The sequence below is a fragment of the Stenella coeruleoalba genome (assembly GCF_951394435.1).
Source record: "Stenella coeruleoalba genome assembly, chromosome: 14".
Classification (NCBI taxonomy): Eukaryota; Metazoa; Chordata; class Mammalia; order Artiodactyla; family Delphinidae; genus Stenella; species Stenella coeruleoalba.
The window spans coordinates 63,432,726-63,454,546 of NC_137160.1; the positions used below are offsets into that span (position 1 = coordinate 63,432,726).

General features: G+C 52.3%; 2 protein-coding genes across 6 annotated transcripts in view; both read left to right on the plus strand.

The window, feature by feature from the left end:
- Positions 1 to 21,821, plus strand: part of THAP7 (THAP domain containing 7) — a 191,148-nt gene that overhangs the window by 16,908 nt on the left and 152,419 nt on the right. The window lies entirely within an intron of this gene.
- Positions 10,713 to 21,821, plus strand: part of MED15 (mediator complex subunit 15) — a 61,530-nt gene continuing 50,421 nt past the window's right edge. For all 5 annotated transcript variants that reach the window (XM_079942287.1, XM_079942291.1, XM_079942285.1 and 2 more), the window contains exon 1: positions 10,713 to 10,950. Coding sequence is in view for 4 of the 5 variants with exons in the window: in XM_079942291.1 (XP_079798417.1) it covers positions 10,883 to 10,950 (68 nt within the window). In the remaining variant the exon portion in view is untranslated. The remainder of the gene's footprint in view (positions 10,951 to 21,821) is intronic.

Sequence of the window (21,821 nt, forward strand, 5' to 3'; positions counted from 1 at the left end):
TCACCCCCAGAGGACCCCATCCTCCGAGGCTCATGGGTGATGGCCGCCTCCGGAGGGTGGGGAGCTGTGGAGGAGCATGTGGCTGGGGATGGCTCGAGGTTAAAAAGAACGGTGAGCGAACGTGGAAGAGGGAGAAAGTAAGTGAAAGAGAAGCACTGTCCTGGCTGAGCGTAGACAGCTGCGTGTGGCTCCAAAGAGGACTCGGAGACAGGGCCAGCCGAGGAGCGGAGGTTCCCAATGGGAGAGGGCTTCCAGGAGGGCTTTACGGAGGTGGTAACCCTCCAGCTGTGTAACAGATGAGGACTTTTGGGGAGCGGGAAAGCATTCCAGGAAGGGGACAGTGTTAGCAGAGGAATGGAGGACAGATGCAGCCAAGCGAGTGGTTGGCAGGCTGCCAGGAGTTTCTGAGCCTGAAGGAAAGTTAGAGACCAGACCCGAACCTCCAGAGATGGATGTGGCCCTGAAGGCAGCCTTCAGCCTTCAGCCTGGGCGGCAGATGCCAGCACCTGTTGCAGAGACTAGACTGGAGGGGGCATCAGGGAAGCTGTGGCCTCAGGTGGACAGGGAGTGAGGTCAAAGGACAGTGCTAGCTGGAAACTTGGGGAGGGAGGCAGGTTCCCTAGTACTGGGGAGTGATGGGTGAAGAGGGGTGAGCCCAAGACATGGCGGTGGACAGTGGGGCTATCCTTGTCACAAGGAGCCTGGAGCAGGAGCAGGTTTAGGGAAAGAAAGACCCACCATGGCCCCAGGACAGTAAGGAGGCTGCAGATGTCCAGCTGAGGGCCTTTCTGGGGGAGTCATGCACTTCTGGAGGTGATACAGCGAGTCAGAACAGGTGTGGGGAAAAGGAGGGTGGGCTGAGTGCAGAGCACAGTGGTGTTCTGGGGCACCCAAAGGGGACAGGGGAGGAGTCATCTCAAAGGCCCAATGGGGCCAGGGGTAGGGGAGGCCTTTCCTCGGGGTGGCAGAAGCCAGCCTGCAGTGACTGAGGTGTGAAAGGAGGTGAGGACAGGAAGACAGGCTTCAGAGGCCCAACCTCTTAGAGGACAGATGGGACAACAGTGTGAGGGGAGAGACTGAAGGAGGACACCTCCAGGGTAGGAGAGAGGAGCTGGCAGGTGGGGAGCATGAGGATGAGTGAGGGGAGGAGGTCAGGAGCAAGGGGAGCCACTGGCCAGGACTCAGGGGAGAGGACATGCCCCAGTTTTCTCTAAGTTGGAGGGACCATCATCTCAAAATCCACCTGGATCAAGTCTGTGGTTCCCCTACAGTAACGTTCACAAGGAGAGGAGTGGCAAGGTGGGGGAGGCCTCAGAAGTGGGGTGTCCTGCCAGGGATGTGTTTGCTTCCTAGCAAATCCTCCATTCCCTGAGGGTACAAGCTTTATCTGCTCCTTCATGTCTGTATTCCTGCACTGCACAGAGAACAGGGCTGGCCTGGTGCTCAGTAGGTGCTAAGTAAATACAAGTTGAGGGAATTGGAGTAGAGAGAAATCAGAAGCAGAGAGACTGGTTAAAGGGCTGATATAGGGACTTCCCTGGTGGCACAGTGGTTGAGAATCCGCCTGCCAATGCAGGGGACACGGGTTCAGTCCCTGGTCCAGGAAGATCCCACATGCCACAGAGCAACTAAGACCGTGCGCCACAACAACTGAGCCTGTGCTCTAGAGCCCGTGAGCCACAACTACTGAAGCCCGCACGCCTAGAGCCCGTGCTCCGCAACAAGAGAAGCCACCCCAGTGAGAAGCCCACCCACCGCAACAAAGAGTAGCCCCCACTCACCGCAACTTGAGATAGCCCAGGCACAGAAATGAAGACCCAATGCAGCCAAAAATAAATAAATAAATAATAAATTTATTTTTTTAAAAAAATTAAAAAAAAAAAAGAGTAGCCCCGCTCACTGCAACTAGAGAAAGCCTGGGTGCAGCAACAAAGACCCAACACAGCCAAAAATAAATTAATTAATTAATTTTAAAAAAAGTGGAACACTGTTGTTTAAAATAAATAAATAAATTTATTTTTAAAAATAAAAGGGCTGGTATAGATAAAGGAAGATTTGAAGTCTCAACACAACAGAAACATCTTAAAGGAAAGACCAATGCATTTGCCTGCACAACAGTTTGATCACAGCCATCCTAAACAAACAAAAAACAATTGAGGAAATTGGCAGCAAGTGGCAAATGGTATATAAAAAGTTCATACAGGGAACTCCCTGGCGGTCCAGTGGTTAGGACTTGGCGCTTTCACTGCCAGGGCCAGGGTTCAGTCCCTGGTTGTGGAACTAAGATCCTACAAGCTGCGTGGTGCAGCCAAAAAATAAAAGTTTTTTTTCATACAAAACAATAAACGATATTGATTCCATTAATTAAATGGAAATGAACATGAACAGTTAACACTCAAAACAGGACAAAAACAGGGACTTCCCTGGTGGTCCAGTGGTTAAGATTCGACACTTCCAATTCGGGGGTCACGGGCTCAGTTCCTGGTTGGGCAACTAAGATCCCACATGCTGTGTGGCACTGCCAAAAAAATAAAAATAAAAGGAGGGACAAATACATAACTTAATACCTGAGAGAATCATGAGTATCAGTGAAAGTAAAAAAATGCAAATGACAACATATATCAATGAATGTATTTGCAACATAACCTACAAAAGACTATTATTCAAAATGTATAAGGGATTTTTTTTTAATAAAAAACTTTTAAAAATCAATAATTAGAAAGGCAACCAACCAGAAAAATGGTAAAGGATCTTTACTGCAAACTCACAGAAGAGGAAGTCCCAGAGGGTGTAAACAAAGGAAATAGAGTTCAATCACATTAATACTCAGGAAATGCAAATGCTACACCACATTTTCCTACACTGTTAAAGAAAATATTATTCTGACTTTTGTTAAAACCGTAAGAAAGACTATTCAGGAAGACTATTGCAATCAGGGGTTGTCAGTAGGGGAGAGCTCAGGCTCAGCTCTGGACACAGCAAAGATAGCTGGGGATGTAAAGCAAAGGAGCAGGCTGAGGGGGTCGTTGGATGTAAACTTACTAATATGAGGGACTTCCCTGGCGGTCCAGTGGTTAAGACTCCGCGCTTCCACTGCAGGGGGCACAGGTTCGATCCGTGGTCCGGAAACTAAGATCCCGCATGCCGTGTGGTGGGGAGCCCCCCAAAAATTATTAACTTGAGACATCAAGGGTGGGGGATTCTTACTACACTGGCCCAATGGGGTTATCCAGAGTGGGGGACGAGGAACTTGATCAGATTTCAGGGGTGGGGGGATTCTCCCTGAACTGATTGGGCAGAATGGTTTGCCTAGGCTGGGCTAGGCAGGCCAAGAACGGGACAGGTGCCACAGTGGAGGCCTAGTCAAGAGCACTCAAAGGAGCTGACTAAAGTTTGCTCAAGGAGAGTCTTTGTCAACATCAACATGGCGAAATATAAAGTAGGGGGAGATGAAGCAGCAGTTGGTGAGGGTGGGAAAGTACATACATTGCTGATGGAAATGTAAGTTAGAACAGCCAATTTGGAGCTTAGTAGTGGTTTAAAAACATGCCTGCAGGGCTTCCCTGGTGGCGCAGTGGTTGAGAGTCCGCCTGCCGATGATGCAGGGGACATGGGTTCGTGCCCCGGTCCGGGAAGATCCCACATGCCGCGGAGCGGCTGGGCGCATGAGCCATGGCCGCTGAGCCTGCGTGTCCGGAGCCTGTGCTCCACAACGGGAGAAGCCACAACAGTGAGAGGCCCGCGTACCTCAAAAAAAAAAAAAAAAAAAAAGATGCGTGCAAAATCTTTGACTCTCCTCCCTCCAAAAGGTAAAACCCAATCTTCCTTCCTCCCCTTGAATGCGGGCTGGACTTAGTGACTGGTTCTAAGGGACAGAATGAGACAGAAGGAAACGTGTGTGACTATAAAAGGCATTGCACCTGTGTCTTGCTCTGTCTGCGGGCCATGAGCCACCATGTCATGAAGACACTCAAGCAGCCCTGAGGAGAGGCCTGCATGGACCCGAGACCTCTGTCAAAATCAGCACCACCTTGCCAGCTAGGAGCAAGCTGCCTTGGGAGCAGATCCTCCACCCCAGCCAGGCCGTCAGAGGACTGTGGTCCTTGGAAGGAGTCCAACATCTGCCTGGAACCTCAAGAGAGACTGAGCCAGCACCCGGCTCAACCTCTCCTGAATTCCCCACAGAAAGGGTGGAAGATAATGAATGTTTATTATTGTTGTTTTTAGCTACTTGGCTGTGGTGTAATTTCTTATGCAGCCGCACTAGATAACTGATACCTAGAACAATTGGTAGTAGCTATTAACCTTTAAATAAATGTACAGTGGCTCTCTGCAAGCCAACAATGCCACTTCTGGGTATCTACATTGGAGAAATACTCCAGATGGAAGTGAGACAGCGTAGTGGAGGATACCCACTGTGGCATATCTTCAATTGTGTAAAAGCAGAACCAAAGTGGATGTGAGACAGTAGGGAAGGGGGCAGGGCACAACCTTTAAAAGAATGACACAGCCATCGAGGATATAAACTGGTTAGAACCAACTAGGTCCAAAACAGTGGAAAGTGTGTCTTCCAGTGAACCTTGAGCCTCATTATATGCTCAATATAATACATTAGCTAACTGATACAGCCACCAGGGCCAGGACAGCTCCCAGGCCGACCATAAAAGGCCAAAAAGTGGGCAGTGGTCTAATTCCTGGAAATCCCCGCCCCTTCCCCCAAAGAATTGAAATAATCCTCCTGCTTAGCCTTTGAAATTACCCAGCCCTAAAAACTAACCACTCCCACAGCCCAGAGCCACTCTCACTTTCTGAGAGGGACGCATTCTGTCTATGGAATGTATACCTCTCTAAATAAACTCGCTTTCACTTTACTGTGGCTCACTCCTGAATTCTTTCCTTCACGAAGCCAAGCATCCTCACTTGGCGGCCAGTCCCAGGGACTTGCCCGATTCCTGGGACATGACCATCCTCTCACACCCCCTTCTCCTGCAACATCTGTCCATAAATAAACCGGGCTGCATCGGTCCTGTGGGATGACCTGCAGCAGGTAATCTAGGGGCTGTGATGTAGCAATGACTCTTTTTTTTTTTTTTTTTTTTGGCCATGCAGCACAGCTTGTGAGATCTTAGTTCCCTGACCAGGGACCAGGGATCGAACCCTTGCCCCTGCAGTGGAAGAATGGAGCCTTAACCACTGGACCACCAGGGAAGTCTGGCGCCACCCCCCGCCCCGCCCCCAAGTCTTTTTTTTGGAAGCTCAGGTTCTTTATGTCTTATCACAGAAAGAATTCCGTGAGAGACAAAAAGTGATAGGTAAGAAGTGGATTTATTTAGAGCGATACACACTCCACAGGCAGAGTGTGGGCCATCTCAGAAGGTGAAAGGCCCTGAAATATGGGGTGGTTAGTTTTATTTTTTAATAAATTTATTTACCTTATTTTTGGCTGTGTTGGGGCTTTCTCTAGCTGTGGGGCTTCTCTAGCGGGGGCTACTCTTCGTTGCAGTGCGCGGGCTTCTCACTGTGGTGGCTTCTCATTGCGGAGCATGCACGGGCTCTAGGTGCGCGGACTTCAGTAGTTGTGGCATGTGGGCTCAGTAGTTGTGGCTCGCAGGCTCTAGAGCACAGACTCAGTAGTTGTGGCACACGGGCTTAGTTGCTCCGCAACATGTGGGATCTTCCAGGACCAGGGCTTGAACCCGTGTCCCCTGCATTGGCAGGTGGATTCTCAACCACTGTGCCACCAGGGAAGCCCCTGGGTGGTTAGTTTTTATGGGCTGGGTAACTTCATAGACTAAGGAGTGGGAGGATTATACCAGCTATCTTGAAGAAGGGGTGGACATTTCCAGGAAGTGGGCAACAGCCCACTTTGTGGCCTTTGAAGGTCCGCCTCAGAACTGTCAAGGTGCCTCTGGGTATGTCATTTAGATGCTAATGTATTACAATGAGAGTATAATTCGGCTCAAGGTCCACTGGAAGTCAAATCGTCCACCATCTTGGGCCTCGTTGGTTCCAACCAGTTTTTGTCCTGTCCTCAATGGCTATGGCATCCCCCCACCCCCCCACCCCCACCCCCCCCCCCGGACGCGCAGGCTCAGCGGTCATGGCTTACGGGCCCAGCTGCTCCACAGCATGCGGGATCCTGCTGGACCGGGGCACGAATCCACGTCCCCTGCATTGGCAGGCAGACTTTCAACCACTGCACCACCAGGGAAGCCCCCTATGTCATTCTTTTAAAGGCTGTGCCCTGCCCCCTTCCCTCCTATTTCAGATTGGCATATGATCTTTTTTCTTCTTTTTAATTTATTTATTTTATTTGTTTATTTTTGGCTGCTTTGGGTCTTCGTTGCTGCGCGTGGGCTTTCTCTAGTTGCAGTGAGCGGGGGCTACTCTTCGTTGCGGTGCGCGGGCTTCTCCTCGGGCTCCAGGTGCCCGGGCTTCAGCAGTTGTGGCTCGTGGGCTGTAGAGCACAGGCTCAGTAGCTGTGGCGCACAGGCTTAGTTGTTCCATGGCATGCGGGATCTTCCCGGACCAGGGTTCGAACCTGTGTCCCCTGCATTGACAGGTGGATTCTTAACAACTGTGCCACCAGGGAAGCCCTTGGCATATGATCTTGCAGTTAAAATTGTGTGTATTTTACACCCATTACAGTTGTCTGTATATAGATTTGCCCATGATGTAGTTCTATACTCTAAATTATAATTAAAATTCTGGTTAATAAAGAGTTGTTAATACTTGAGACAATGCTTCTGCTATGATGTAGGTTTAAATACAGGATCCAGATGGCATCCAGCTCATGACTTGTTTTATTTTTTAAACTAATGGTGGGGTAGGGGGGAAATTTACCTAAATATGAACATTGGCTGCTTCAGTGATGGGATTTATAATGTTTGGTCCTTTCTAAAGTTTCTACTGTGTGTTGCTTTTAGAAGCAATAACTGCCCCCCAACACCACACTCATAAATGATTGCAGGCTCCAGGCCAAACACAGAAGAGGGGTTACATCTAGCAGGTGCTGGGATGATAGTGAAACAGGAGGGAAGCGGGCAGGGCACAACCTTTAAAAAAAAAATGACATAGCCATTGAGGACAGGACAAAAACTGGTTAGAACCGATGAGGTCTAAGATGGTGGAAGATTCACTTCCAGGATCTTGAGCCTCATTATACGCTCATTGTAATACATTAGCATCTAAATGACACACCCACAGGCGCCATGACTGTTCCGAGGCTGACCATAAAAAGCCAACTTCCTGGAAACCTCTGCTCCTTCTTCAAGATAGTTGAAATAATCCTCCTACTCATTAGCCTTTGAAATTACCCAGCCCATAAGAGCTAACCACCGCATATTTTGGGGCTGCCCTCACCTTTTGAGATGGACCACATTCTGCCTATGGAATGTGTATCTCTCTAAATAAATCCACTTCTCACCTATCACTTTGCCTCTTGCTGAATTCCTTCTGCACTGAGACATAAGGAACCTGAGCTTTGATAAATCCTGAGACCAGGTGTGCGGTATCAATTAAAAGACAGTGGGTTTGAGTCCCAATCTGAGTTTTGGCTGGGTTCAAATCCCATCTGAGGTGTGCGGTTTCAAGAGGGGCAGGTCAGCACCTTCCAGGGACTGAGCACTAAATGAGGAGGGGTATCAGAGGGGTCCCTATGTGAGGCTGGAAGGAGAGAGCCAGAGCCTCTGAGAGGGTGTGCAAGGCTCTCTAGGGGGACTATTCCTCCACCTGCGAAGCTTCCAGCTCCTGCTTCCTGCAGGGCCCAGGATGGTGTCCACCAAATGTGTGGCCAGTGACAGGGTCCAGCTATGGCAAGGTAGCCTCAGGAACCAGCAGAACAGAGATTTAGCCCAGCCAGGAGCCCACCCCAAGTGGTGTGGGATACAGTCACACCTCTGGCCAACTTCAGCTTTCTCCATCATTTCCTCCCCAGGGTCTAAACCATGCAGGTCCATTTCAGGATCGACCTTCTTGTGGCCTCCCTCTTTCCCCAAGGCCAAGAGGTCTGTAGCTGTCTCTACCTCTCTTTCCCTAGGGATGGTGATCCCTAGTCACCATCCAAACTCTAACCAAGGTATCACCACCTCTGGGTCCCAGAGGAAGGGATGAGTAGAAATAGAAGACTGGAGCAAACACCAAAGGGGGTAGCACTTAAGTTTATCCCGATGACAAATTCTTGACAACATTCTGGACCTGTTTGTCTCAGGGCCCAACAGTAAGGACAGGAAGGAATCACTGGATTGGAGACATACAATATCCATAGCCAATATTTAATTCATGAACCACTTAGTTTATTGCACACAATTAGCACACGACACAGGTTAGTTGAAGTAGGGAAAAGAGGGTCACAAACCACTCTGAGGAGAAGTCAGGAAGGAGGTGTCTCTGCACAAGCAGGGTCTCCAGTCCAGCAATGGGTCTCTGGATAAGCAGAGTGGGAAGTAGCTCTCTGGCAGCCTCCATCTGGAACACTCTGAGTTACTCAGCTTGGTGGTCTCTTTTTAAGGAGCAACAGTTATGCCCAGGGGAGGGGATCTCGCCTTTATCAGTTGCTCCTTCTGTTCCAGTGACATACGTTGCCCAACAGCTTTCTTATCTAAAGTAACACTCTCAGTTTATCACAGACACTCCCAGTTCTTTAGTGATGTTTCAAAACAACTAATATGGAAATTCACATTGGCCACTGTGACTCCATTTTGAACTACTAAACTTAGCTTAACATACCTTAAATCCTATAGGTTTCATACACGATGAGTAGGAATCATAACATAAAAGAAATCACATCCTAACAGGGCCTCTGTCTGTCAGTCTGTCTGTGAATCTATGTGCCATGCTCTCTCCACCTTCCTAGAACCAGAGTGCAGGGACTTCCCTGGTGGCGCAGTGGATAAGACTCCGTGCTCCCAATGCAGGGGACCCGGGTTCGATCCCTGGTCAGGGAACTAGGTCCCACATGCATGCTGCAACTAGGAGTTCGCATGTTACAAATGAAGAGCCCTGGAGCCACAACAAAGGAGCCTGCCTGCCACAACTAAGACCCCGCGCAACCAAAAAAAAAAAAAAAAAAAGAAAGAAAGAAAAAGAACCAGCATGCAGAATAGGGAGAGATGTCCTGGGGTCCCCATTAACATAACAAGCTCACTTGAGTTGGATGTGATGTCCATCCTCTTCTTCCAAAAGCCCCAAGGGCCTAAGGATTTGACAGTGAGGACTGGCTTTGCCGATGGAGTTATAAGACCAAAGTTTTCCATAAATTGGTAAATGGAATCTGCAGGGTTGAGGATTTAAATAACAAAATGCATCTGAAGTCCAAATACAATATAGGACACACCGCAGTTACACCTTTCCAGTGATTCACAGAGAAACATTTATAGGTCAACTTAAAAAAGTTCATGACAGTGGAAGAATGTTCATGACAGTGGTGATGGTTGCACAACCTTATGAATATGTGAATATAGCAAAAAACACTGAATTGTACATTTTAAAAGGGTGAATTATATGGTATGTGCATTAGATCTCAGTTTTTTTAAATGTGCAAGAGGGATAGAGACAAGGTGATGAACCATTCTGGTCAGCCTGGGGGTCGTCAAGACATGGACTTTCGGAGCTAAACCCAGGATAGTCCTGGGCAAACCAGGACAAGTTGATTACCCTAGGGACAGATTTTTTTTTTTTTTTTTTTGGTGGCCACGTGGCTTGTGGGATTCTAGTTCCCCGACCAGGGATCGAACCCAGGCCCTGGCAGTGAAAGCACGTAGTCCCAACCACTGGATAGCCAGGGAATTCCCAGGACAGAATTTTTAAAAATTATTTTAGAAAGAATGAGAGCAAAAAAGTTTGAAGCTGTGAACAGCTCTCCTATCAATGCAAAACCTGAAACCTGAGGGCAAGACGGGCCCCTTTGGGGAACCTGCTCACTCCCTCCTCTCCCAATCCCTCCCCCCCACCCCCTACTCCTGCCTGGGGCTCAGGGACACGGGGTGGACACAGCCCCTCCTGGGCCAGGCACTTATTAGGCGTCAGTAGGTGCCAGTTCACTTTCTGTGAGGCCCATCTTGGTGACTGTCTATTTACCACTTGGGGACCTAAGTTGGGCTTAGGATTTTTGTCACCTGTCTTCCCTCCGCAGGGCCACAGAAAGGCCGCATAGGTTCAGTCTGGCAGAACTTTTATCCTCCTAAAAGTATCCTCAGGCTTCAACCCCTGTCCATTCCCGCCTGCCTCCAACTCCCCTGCCTCCTCCACTCAGCAAGTTTGTGCGCTGTCAGCGAGCATCTGGAAGGTGTTCTCCTGTTGGGCCAAACAGGAAAGCCTGTGTCTAAAAATTAACAGTGTGGTTTGGGTTCCTCACATCTCCAACCCCTACAAAATATAGCCATTGGTGGGATATGAGATTCCAAAAGTCTAACGGAGAGAAGCATCGTCTGGTCCCTCTTGGGATGCGGCGCTGGAAGGCAGCCTCAGGGAAGTAGGGCCCGGATCGTGCGGGCACAGCAGGGGCACAGCAGGTGTCTGATAAATCTCTGATAATCTCTCCACGGCATCCGCTCAGGTAGCGGGTGGCCGCGCGCGGTCTCCCCGAGGGGTGTGGATCCCCTGGACTTGCAGGGCCAGCCCACAGTAGGGCCACAGGCTAGGCACTCGACGAGGTGCAGCTGCCGTCAGCCTCGGGCGGCTGGGAGCGCGGTGGGGGTGGGGCTCCCGGGCGCCCGCGGACTCCATTTCCCACAGGCCCCCGCTCGCGCCCCAGTTCCCACAATCCCCGTTCCGCTTCCGGCGCGGCCGAGACGCAGCCGACGGCTTCCGGGTTTGGGCCTGGCGCTGCGGTTGAGGCGGCGGCTGCCGAGCGGGGCGCAGGCGGTGGGAGCGGGGCACCGGCATGGACGTTTCGGGGCAGGAGACCGACTGGCGGAGCGCCGCCTTCCGGCAGAAGCTGGTCAGCCAAATGTGAGTAGGGGCCGAGGCGGCGGCGGCGCGACCCCCGGCCTTCCCCTCAGCCTTCCCTTCCTCATCCTTCCTCTCAGCCCTCCTCGCGGAGGGGGAGGCGCGGCCGGACCGGGGGATTCCGGGCGCCGGATCGCGGGGTACCGGGGCGTGGCCCTCCCCTCTGTCCCCCCCGCTCTCGGCCGCCGCGGTCGCGGGTTAGCGTTCCTGGGCCGAACTCTGCCAGCCGGCGAGCCCCGGCTTCTGAGTCATCGTCCTGAGCTTTCTCATTCGTCATTTGTGTGCTTGGGAGGCAACCTTTCCCCAGCTCTGCGTCCCACTGCGGACGGAGGAGGCCGGGGCCGCCAGTGGCGGCTTCTGCAGGTCTGGGCGCTTTGCGATTCCTCCTCGGAGAAAGCGCCTCGGGGCGAGGGCAGAGGGGGTGGGCAGAAGGGGCGGTGGGGGCGAGAATCTACGGGTGACCCCCCTCCCCCCCGTGGACTTCGCCGGAGGGTGGCAGGAAGAGGCTGTCAGGAAGCGACCTTCGGTCGGGAGTGGGAGTGAAGAGCTGGGGTTGGTGCCTCCTCTTCAGTCTCAGCTGCTGAGACCATCGATGCAGGGGCTGCCGGGCGCCCTGGGCTTCGCGCGCGGAGCTTCCGCTCCTCCGCACCGGCTGCTTGTTGGTTTACTGTCTTCTACCGGGCTTGCCGGACCGGCGGGCTGTGCTGGCGGGGATCAGCCCCTGACCTTGGGGGAGGCGCCGCCGCCGCCAAGGCGCAGTTACAGGGCAGGCTTTCTCCTACTGGAATTGATGGTTTGGTTGAGCAGTTGGGGAGTAGGCGGCGAATAAACTGAGTCCCAGAATGATAAGTAGGAGTGTGAAGGGCCATCACTGCAAGCTGAGGAGTGGGGAGCGTGAGTGCCCACCGCGTGGAGGACCTCGTGCTAGGCTGAGTTCTGGGGTTTGAGGAGATGATCGTGCAAGGAGGGCCAGCGGGGGCTGACCCGTTAGCTGTGGGAGTGCTGTGCTGGGGAGATGAGCCTCTATTTGTCATGGGGCCTGCTTTGAGGTGGTGAGATGCCAGAGTTGGGAAGATCCCCTGAGTCCCCGAAGATGGATCAAGAACAGAGGAGAGAGACCAGTGAGGCCCATTATGAGAGTTTTGAGCTGTTGGGGTCTGGGGACCTGTCGTTTTTCATGCCTGTATTCCCCCTGCTAGAGCACTGTGTGTCACATCGCTCCGTAAAATGGTTGTGGAATGACCTAGTCAGGCAAGAGATTCTAAAGGCCTGCATTAGGCAGTGGTAGAAACTGAAAGAAGATGATTCCAGAGAAAGCAGAGAGCGAGCGCAGATGGTCCTTGATGACTAACTGGATGGAGGGGGTGGGGTGCAGCAGTGTGCAAGGAAGGAAGTGGGGCGGAAGGCAGGGAAGCTCTCAGTCCAGGGCAGGCAGTGGGGACTGGAGAGCTAGGCTCCGGGCCCTGCGGTGGAATTGTCTGGGGACAGATGTGCCGATATTGCAGAATCAGTGAATGTTGGAGTTACCAATCGATGAAATCTTGAGGATTGACCTACTTAAGGGCTCTTGTAAGAAAGGCCCCCAGGGCAGAGAGTCCTCTTTGAGGGAGCCCGGAATTTAAGGACGGGAAGAATGAGTTGCGGCCAAAGGAAATGGGGCAGGTGGGGGAGTGTCAGAGGGCTGCGGGGGCCATTGAAGAGGACCAACTGAGTACTTCTTGATTCAGCCTCCTTCTGCTTCTAGAGAAACTGGGTTCTTTTTTTTTTTTTTTTTGCCAGATTGCTGCTATTACTCTTCTGTTGCTGCCAACAAACTGTGTTGCTTAAAAACAACACAGGTGTATTATCTGACAGGTTCTGTAGATCAGAGGTCTAAGTGGGCTCAGCTGAATCTTCTCCTCGGGCTCTTACAGGGCCGAAATCAAGATATTGGCAGGTGCATTTCTTCCTGGAGGCTCTGGGGTAGAATTTGCTTTCAAGCTAATTCAGGTTGTTGGCTAAGTTCAGTTCCATGGCGTTGGAAGACTGAGGCGAAATCGTTCCTAACTGGCTGTTAACCTTTCCAAGGTCAGTCTTTGTTCCCAGAGGCTGCCTTCATTCTCTGTCACACTTCCTATGTGGCCCCCTCCAGCAAGGGTGGGCTCTTCTGCCCCATTTCTCTGCCTTCAACCAGAGAAAATAATTCTCTACTAAAGGCTCAGATTAGATTGAGCCCACCTGGATAATCCAGGATGATGTCCCTACTTTCAAGTCTATAACCTTAATTACATCTGGAAAGGCCCTTCTGCATCTACTGTTGGCGTGTTCCCGGGGTTAAGGCCTGGGCACTTTAGGGAGCCCTTCCGCCTGCCGCCACTGGGATGAGGAGTTTCAGAGGCTTTCTGCCTGACATCATGTGGGTGTTCTCAGTTCTCAGATTTGTCTCTTTTCTCTCCAGGTTTCACTTTGAAAGCCGTGATTCTTGGTGCCTTGATTGATTGTGTTCACAGCATTAAAAAAGAAGGTCAGGATACCTGACATGTTAATTCTGACTTTCTCCAGTGTTTATGCTGTTGTTTAAAGTTGGCCGACTTGGGAAATTTTTTTTTTTTTGGCCGCACCACACGGCATGTGGGGGATCTTAGTTCCCAGACCAGGGATCAAACCCGTGCCCCCCTGCATTGGAAGCACGGAGTCTTAACCACTGGACTTCCAGGGACATCCCTTGGGAAATGTTTTGAACCGAGGTAATTTACAGTTGAATGAGGGAAGCCAAGCGAAAACCTGGGAAGTTTCAGTGGGAGGGGGCTCCCTGTCCTCACCTCACTCTTGAGTAGCTCCTGAGAGAATAGGCTGAATAAACGGCTCCTGGCTTCCACTGAGGAAAAGCAGTTTGGAGTTGGGGCTGGTTAGGAGGGCCCTTGAAGGGACTCTAGTGCAGCCTCTTCTTAGCCCTGCACTGCCTCTGCCTCCTCCGGGCCTCCCTGGACTTCTGCCTCCACTCACTCATCACTGCCCTGCTGACAACCCATCAGTGACTGTCCTCAGAGTCCGAACAGAGCTCCAGATGTCCCCCCCACCCCCACCCCAGCCTGGCCTAGCCACCTGCTCTCATACCCCCACCCCGTTCCACCCTCTCTGATCTTTCAACTTCTTGAGCATTCCAAATTCTTTCTTTGTTCTCTCCCTTTAAACAATTTGTTATCGAGTATTTAAGATATTCCACAATGGGTAGACTGCCCCTCACTGTATTCATGACTAGTTCCTTTTCCTCATTGACATGTCTGCTTAAATATTAAATACTCAAGATCTTTTTCTGCCCACCCTGCCTAAAGTGGGTCACCCCCTGATATCTTGTATCTCAGCCCCTTTGAGTTTCCTGTAAGACTCCAATCCTATGAAGCATGGCACCTGGCGTATAAACCACTTGCTGAAGAGTGCAAGAGTAGATATTTTCCTGGGTGTTGTGTGTGCCACCTTCTCAATGACAGTGGCCTTCATTACCTGCGCCAGCAGCCATTGTGAAGCTTGGGAACACCCACTTTCTCCACGTGTGAGCTGAGTGACCTTGCATACGTCACCTTTCTGGGTCATCTCCCTCATCCATGCAAAGGCAGGAGTCCAGTCTGTCTCACAGGGGTGGTGGGAGGGAAAAGGAAGAGACCTCCACTCGCGCTCTAGCAGAGGGCTCGGGACTCAGTGATGCGTCCCCTGATGCCCCCTCCCCAGGCCCTGGCAGGAGAAGGAGCCTTGGGGAGTGAAGGTGGAACCTTTGAGTCTGGTTAGGGGATTGATGACACGGGAGCCTCTGGGGAGGGTAGTTGTGAAACTCTTGGTGGGTTCAGATGGGCTTTTTGTGGAACATCCACTTTCCCTGCAGGACCACAGGAGCAGCCCCCCTTAGAGCCCCCGAGCTGGTCATTGTGGGCCTTGGGCCTGCCTCCTGGGTTGTTGGGTTAGTGTTGAGCACGCGTGTCTGGTCTGTCAGCTCCTGGAGAACAAGTGTGTGTGAGAAGTGAGCAGCGCCTCGTATGCCATGGGGTTGGTGAACGGTGAATACATAAAAGGACCACCTTGATCATCTCTTCCCATCTTAGTCTTGAGACTTTTGTACCTCCCACCCCTCAGTACAGCAGATTGCATCTTAAGGCGTGGAGTAAATGTCTGCTGGGCTGAACAGATTGCAAGGGGAGGACACAGTTGGGGAGGGCAGCCCTGATCAGGGTTCCAGTCAGGGGCCACGAAGGGCTGAGGGAGTGTGGAGCAGAGTGAGGGCGGACCGGTCAGCTGCCTCTTCTGCCAAGGACCCCTAGGGAGGTGTGAGCTCCAGGTCAGGAACCTAGGAGGTGTGGAAATTTCAGCCTAGACCAGAAGGAGAAAGTCGAGTGCTATTTAGCCAGAAACAAAATAAAACAAAGCAAAAAAGCAGAAGAGAACAGACAACGAAACAGCAACTTCCAAGGGTCTGGAGAGGTCTTCAGAAGGACAGGGAGTGTCCTGAAACTTGCATGTCCGGATCCTGCCTGTGGCTTGTGGTGCCTCCCACGGGCAGAAGCCACTGAGTCTTGGCCGACCCTTTTCTGTGGCTTAGCCCACGCAGGCCTCCGAACAGCCCTGTGCCTCCCTGGTGTGACTCTGGCCCTTGTTCTCCAGCAGGGAAGCTGCTGAGCCCACCGCTTTCTTCATAGCCCAGTTGTCATCCACGTGACTGGGCTGATGTCCGTGTACAGCCCAGCTCCAGAATGTCTGTGCCCTGAGGCCAGGGGCCCTGTCTGGTCACCACAAGTCCCAGCGAAGACACTAGAAAGTGATTGGTGAGACACTGACTTCAGAGTCCTGACCCTTGTCTCTACTGCCCCAGGCCAGGAGTGACAGTGACATGAGGGGATGGGAGCCCTCCGTCATCCAGGGTTTTCTCAACAGCAGCGACAACAGCAGCTGAAATGTGGGGGGTGTGCTGTGCATCCTGCTGCAGGAGTTGTTGTGTTGGCTCACCCACCGTCTCTGTGCTGGCCCTGAGAGTGGGCGGGTGCACTTGTTACTCCCGTGTAGGGTGAGGAAACTGAGGCATGGATGCGTGTCACAGAGGAGTGCTTGCTGAACCGTAGCAGGACTGGCGAGGCAAACCACTTTTTCACCTGAAAGAGTGGTCACGCCTCTTTTGGGGAAGCGGGGAGATGGCCCTGGAAGTTAACCCAAGCCATGTGCACTGAGAGAGCCCATTGGAGGAGCTGCTGCCGGTAGGCATCCTGTTGGCAGTTCTAGCAACTCCCCATGGGTCACTGGGCCCCAAAGGGTGGCAGGCCCCTCTGCTGCAGTTGGCACAACACTGCTGGCACAGCACCGCAAGCCCCAGCTGACCTTTGGCCTCTGCACAGGCTGCAGCCAGTCCCCAGCCACACCAGCATCCTTTCATAGGTGACCCTACCCCCCTACCAGCTGCATCCCTTACGTCCATTCCTGGTCAGAAGTCTTCCAGCTGTTACTGCCATTCCTGACCTGGTGGCTATGGCTGGTCCAGGACCCATGGTGGGCATTCTGGGGTGGGAAGGACCGTGACCACGTGATTATCTTCCTGCCCTGGTCATGAAGGGCAAGGGGTACCTGCCCCTGAAAAGCATTCCTCAGGGCAGTGATATTGGTTATGTACCTAGAGGGTTGATTTCTAAAGGAATTCTGCTGGATTTTAAAAAATTCAATATGGATCATAGGACCGAGTAGTTTAAAGACCCCATGCCTGTGCGTTCACCACTCAGCTTCAAGTTGTCAACTCTTGCTTCATGGACTCCATCCTCTTTCTCCAGTCACTTTGATGCCCAGAATGTGTGCATGGCAGCCTGTGGATTCAGCTCTGAGCCAGGATCCCTCCTCCAGGGTCTGCACCTGCCTGCTGCCCCCACCGTGCCAGGCTGCCCCAGATCCTCACAGGAGCCCCGTTCTTGACCTGGTCGCCCTGCCTCCTGCTTGTTCCCCTGCCTGAGAGACCTGTCCTTCCCGTGGCTGAGCATTTGCAGTCCTATCCCACTCGCCCTCCCAGGACACCCGGCCACCCACCATGCCCCTCTCTTTACCCATGCTCTGTTACCGGTTTCCATCTGAATTGTTTGAACACTTGTTTCCCCCAGTCTGAACCCCTCGTGGCAGGGACACTACAAGAGTTTCTGAATCAGAGTTGATTCCTGCCTCTCCAAGAGTGACGGTGAGCCAACCTGATGGGCCTTCACCTCAGAGTTGGAGAAAGTCATAGCACTGCGCATGCAGGGATGCTGGCAAACTGGCATCCTCAGGAGCCGTGGAACATGGGGTACAGGCTGAGTTCGTTAAATAGACATCTTTGGCTGGTTATCTGAGTGATTTTAATTTTCTTTGTAATTTTTAGTATATATATGTATGTGTGTCGCTTGTTAACAGTAAACGTGTATTTCTTTCATAATCAGAAATCTTTTGAAGGAGAGGTAGACCCTGTCTACAGATGAGGAGGAGGTGAGCCGTGGTCACAGGCAGCTGCCATAAGGTGGGAAGTCGCCATGTGCTTTGTGTCACGGTGGGTGTCCTCCGTCGCCTGGGCCAGGTGCCAGCACAGCCGTTCTTTCCACCCCTGCTAAGAAGCATTCTGCTTTCCATCTGAAATTACCTTTCCAGCTGACCCTCCCTCTGTGCTGGTGGGAGAGCCCCAGCCAGACACTCCTGCTGCACGTCAGGCCCTCTGGCTGCAGACACGGCTGGCTTGCCCTCTGTCGTTCTTTCTCTGCCCTGTCAGAGGTCTGGTCTTGGCCTCATTCCCTCCTCATGACCCTGATGGCTCAGCCCACAGTGGTCCCTAATTCCTCTTGAGTTTGTAGAGCCCTTGTTGGATGCATCCTGGCATGAACTGAACAGATGAACTCTTTTTTGCTCTTTTTACACTCATTATTATTTTTTTGCCTTGCCAACAGTATTATAAATTTGTTGAGTGCAGGACCTGGTCGTACACTTCTGCATCCCAGTGAGCTCCTAGCATGGTGCCTTGTCTTAGGTGAGGGATGCAGGGTAATTGCAGGGAGCGTTGTGGAAAGCAGTGCTGAGCCTTTTTTTTTTTTGATTGAGACATTCATGTAAAGACAGGGGAGTTCAGGGTGTTACTAGATGGTTCTGTTTAACAGATAAGCGAATGAGTACCTGATCCCGGAGACAGAGGAGGATGCGTTAGGAGCCCAGGCATAATTATCTCGAAACCACAACCCCGTGAGGGAGGGATGTTCCCCTCCACTTTAATAAGGTATCTCTTGGGACTTCTCTGGCGGTCCAGTGGTTATGACTCTGAGCTTTCCCTGCTGAGGGCACAGGTTCAATCCCTGGTCTGGGAACTAAGATCCCTCAAGCTGCAGTGGCCAAAAAAAAAATATAAGGAGTCTCTTGCTAACCTAGACGGGGCCTGTTAGTAACCGTTCCTGATTGAATGAGTTAAGTATCCAAGGAGGAGTAACTTATTTGGGACAGTGAGTCCTTGGAGGAGACATTTGACCTTACTTTGAGCTTTTTTTTCCGAGACCGTTTTTTCAGACATACAGAGTTGCAGGGACAGAGCAGAGCGCTCTGGCGTGCTCTCCCTCCATTCACCGGTTCTCTCACATGGCTCTGTGCTCAGGCTTGGCGAGTAGCAGCTGGGTGCTGTCTGGCTTCCTCCCCTGGACATGGTTTCCTCCAGCTCTGCCTGGGACTCAGGCGGTAGGGTGGGGGCGGGTAGGGACCAGGGCTGAGGTGTGGCCTGGCTGCAGGTCAGCCTTTGTGCCCAGCCACTTGGCATCCAGTCCGGGAGAGGGGTGGCAAGGCGGGGAGGGGCAGAAGGCCCTGCGTGGGGACTTCTGCTCTCTGAAGCCTGTGCACCCCTTGCTCCTTCCAGTGCAGGCTCCTGGGGGTGTGGGGGCAGTGCTTGTTGCTTCAGAAATGGCTCATTCCCATCCCCGCTGTCTCCTGTTCTCTCCCTCTTTCCAACTTCCTTTCCATCCTCATCAGAGATGCTGTGTGAGGAAGTGATCTGGCTGCTGGGTGTGGGCTGGAGCCCCTGATATAAAGTGGAGAGAATGCCAGCTTTGCCCTGCGAGGCCCTTTTGGGCCACCGCAGGCCCTTCACACCCATCGGGTTGCCGTGAGTCATGCCAGGGAGGATTCAGGCCTGAGACTGTGCAGCGGGAAATCCCTGCCAGGGGTTCAGGGTTGGAATTCAGACCCCAGACCATTGGAGTCCAAACCTGAGGGTGGGGCTGGGGCAGGTCCTGGGGCCAGGCTCAAGGGCCCTCACCAGGCTCCCATAGTGTTTCTTTGTATTGAAGTAAAGCCCACCCATGCAGTGAGCGGCCTGAGGACACGTGTCACTGTGAAAATGCCCACCAGCTGCCCAGACTACATCCTGAACAGGCCCAGCACCCTGTGCTTCAGCCGGTGCAGCCCCTGCCCCACTCTCCTGACTTCCGGGCCATGGAGACGTTTGTTCCAGAATTTCCTGTCACTGGAATCCCAAGCTCTGCAACCCTGGGTCTGGACTCTTCCGTTCAGAGTGACGTGTGTGACGTTTGTCCTCGTAGGCAGCAGGTTCTTATTTATGCCGATATTCCACTGCATGACCACGCCCCCCACCCCCACCCCCGGTACTGTCCTGTTGTGTGTTTGACAGACATTGGGGTTAGTTCCAGTTGTTGGCTGTGTGAACACTGCACCAGGGCCGCTTTGGGTCCTGTCTCCTGTGAGTACAGTACTCGCTCTCTGGGCTCTGACCCCAGGGCTAGGTGCAGGGGTGGCCTTCAGCTTCAGCACCGTCTGGAAAATGATTTTCCCAGGTGATACCAGTTGACATTCCCACCAGCCACGTGGGGAGGTTGCCCTTGTTAGACATCTTTGCCAACACCCAATGTTGTCAAGGAAGCTGCCTTCATAACAATCACTTTGTTAATTGTTAATGCGCACTCAGATTGACCCACCGGGTGCAGAGACAGTAGGAATGGAAGGGATGGCTTAGGAGGGACAGATCTGTCAGGAAGGAAGCTGCAGAATTGGTGATGGTGTGAGGGAGGCGAGCCCTGATCCTGTGCTAATTTCTGAGAGGTGAGTGCAATGTGACGAAGTGCAGGGTGTGTGGAGTGTCAACCCTCTGGAGGAGAGAAGTCCAGCTGCCTGTGGGAGAAGCAGGGAGCAGACCTGGAAGAGCGTCAGCTGTAGGAGTGCCTCGCTGGGTCCCCAAGGGGCATGTGGGTGGAGCGGAGGGAGAGGATGTGGGTGCAGGGAAGCCAGTCCCGGCAGCGCCAGCACGTCTCCACCTCCTGTTTCAGTCAGTGTGTTCCGGGCTGGTGGGTGCGGTACTTCATTCTCTTCAGATAATGTTGCAGATGATTTCAAAACAGGAGGGTATTTTCTGGGATCTCTCTGCTCAGAGATGGCTGTTGCTGACATTTTGATCTCTTTCCTCCAGTCCTGTTTCTTTGGGCATATGACTTGATGTGTATGTATTTTAAATATGCCAACACACACACAGACCCATGTTTCTTAAGTGGAATTAGACTCTGAGTTCAGGTTTGAGTGGTGGCTTTCTCACCGCCAAGGTTCATCCCCTGGGGGGACTCTGGCTGGGACTTGTGTGCCCATGGCCCAGGTTCACATGAGACTGGACACAGCAAGTCTTCTGGCGGATAGGACTCTTCCACATAGTCTGGCTCTGTCTGGGTGGGGAGGGACTGGACCAACCTCTGGTTATGGGAACAGGTTTTGTGAGACTTATCAGTTCCCACTTTCTGAGGCCCAAGCTCTCTAGGCCGAGGGAGACTCGGAGTGCATGGTTGCTCCCCGTGTGATGGCCCAGAGGGCCCCACTGCAGGGCACTCTTGGGAGTGAGCCTCCTTCAGGCATCTCTGCACAGTCATCCTGTGTGCTTGAGATAACTCTTTTATTTCCTATCTTGTTAAAAGTTCTGTTATGGACTTTTCCTTCACAGAAGTAGGGATAATGGAAGTATGGTCTCCTAGCTACTTGGAGAGTTAGCATCATATGGCCAGTGTTTCACCCATCCCTTTCCACCCCGTCCTGCACTGTCTTCAGTCACTTCCCAGATACCGTATGATTTTCACTGCTGGGACTCAAGTGCAGACCTCTGGAAGATAGGGCTTTCCTCCCCCGAAATATTTTACAAAGTCACGTGAGATAAGCATTTTAATAAGCTCTTGGGTTGGTAGAGTCTGTCCTTAACCACGTGGTTGCCCAGTGGTGAGTGGGACACGCTCAGGGCTGGAACCTGGGGAGCCACAGTGGTCCAAGGCCTGGAGCCCAGAGGCCACTGCCTGGATGGATCAAGAGGTCTTTCCAGCATCCTGGTTCTGTTGTGGTCAAACCCGCAGAATGGAGAAAATGATGAAACTTGTGTAGCTTCTGTAGCTCAAATAATGACATATGCTTTAAGAGCAGCGGTAGCATCTTTAGGTGTTGTTCTTTCATTGATCTAATTTGTCGAGGGTTGAGAAATCTTGCAAGCAGAAATTGGGGAGCTTAAACCGATAAGAAAGTGAAGAGAAAGAGAACAGGAAGGGCTCATAGTCTGGGATGTAGTTTGGCAAACAGGCTTCCAGCTGCAGTGAGGTGAAGCAGGCTCCCTGAGTTAAGGACAGGTAGTTTGCTCTGGTTGCAGTTGGTGACTAAACCATCTGTGTCTCATCATTTCCTCACTCCGAGCTGAAGCCACCTGGGTGCTGGGGCAGGCTCGAGAGAAGACCCCCTGTCGGCTGTCTGAGCCCCGGGGAAGCTGCGTGTCCCGTGGGGGGCGGTGTGCGATGGCCCCTCTTGGGTCGGTGCCTCTGACCACACTCTGGCCAAGGGGTCCTGGGAGAACTGCAGAATGCTGGGGCAGGTGGGTGGGGGCACTGCTGATGGAG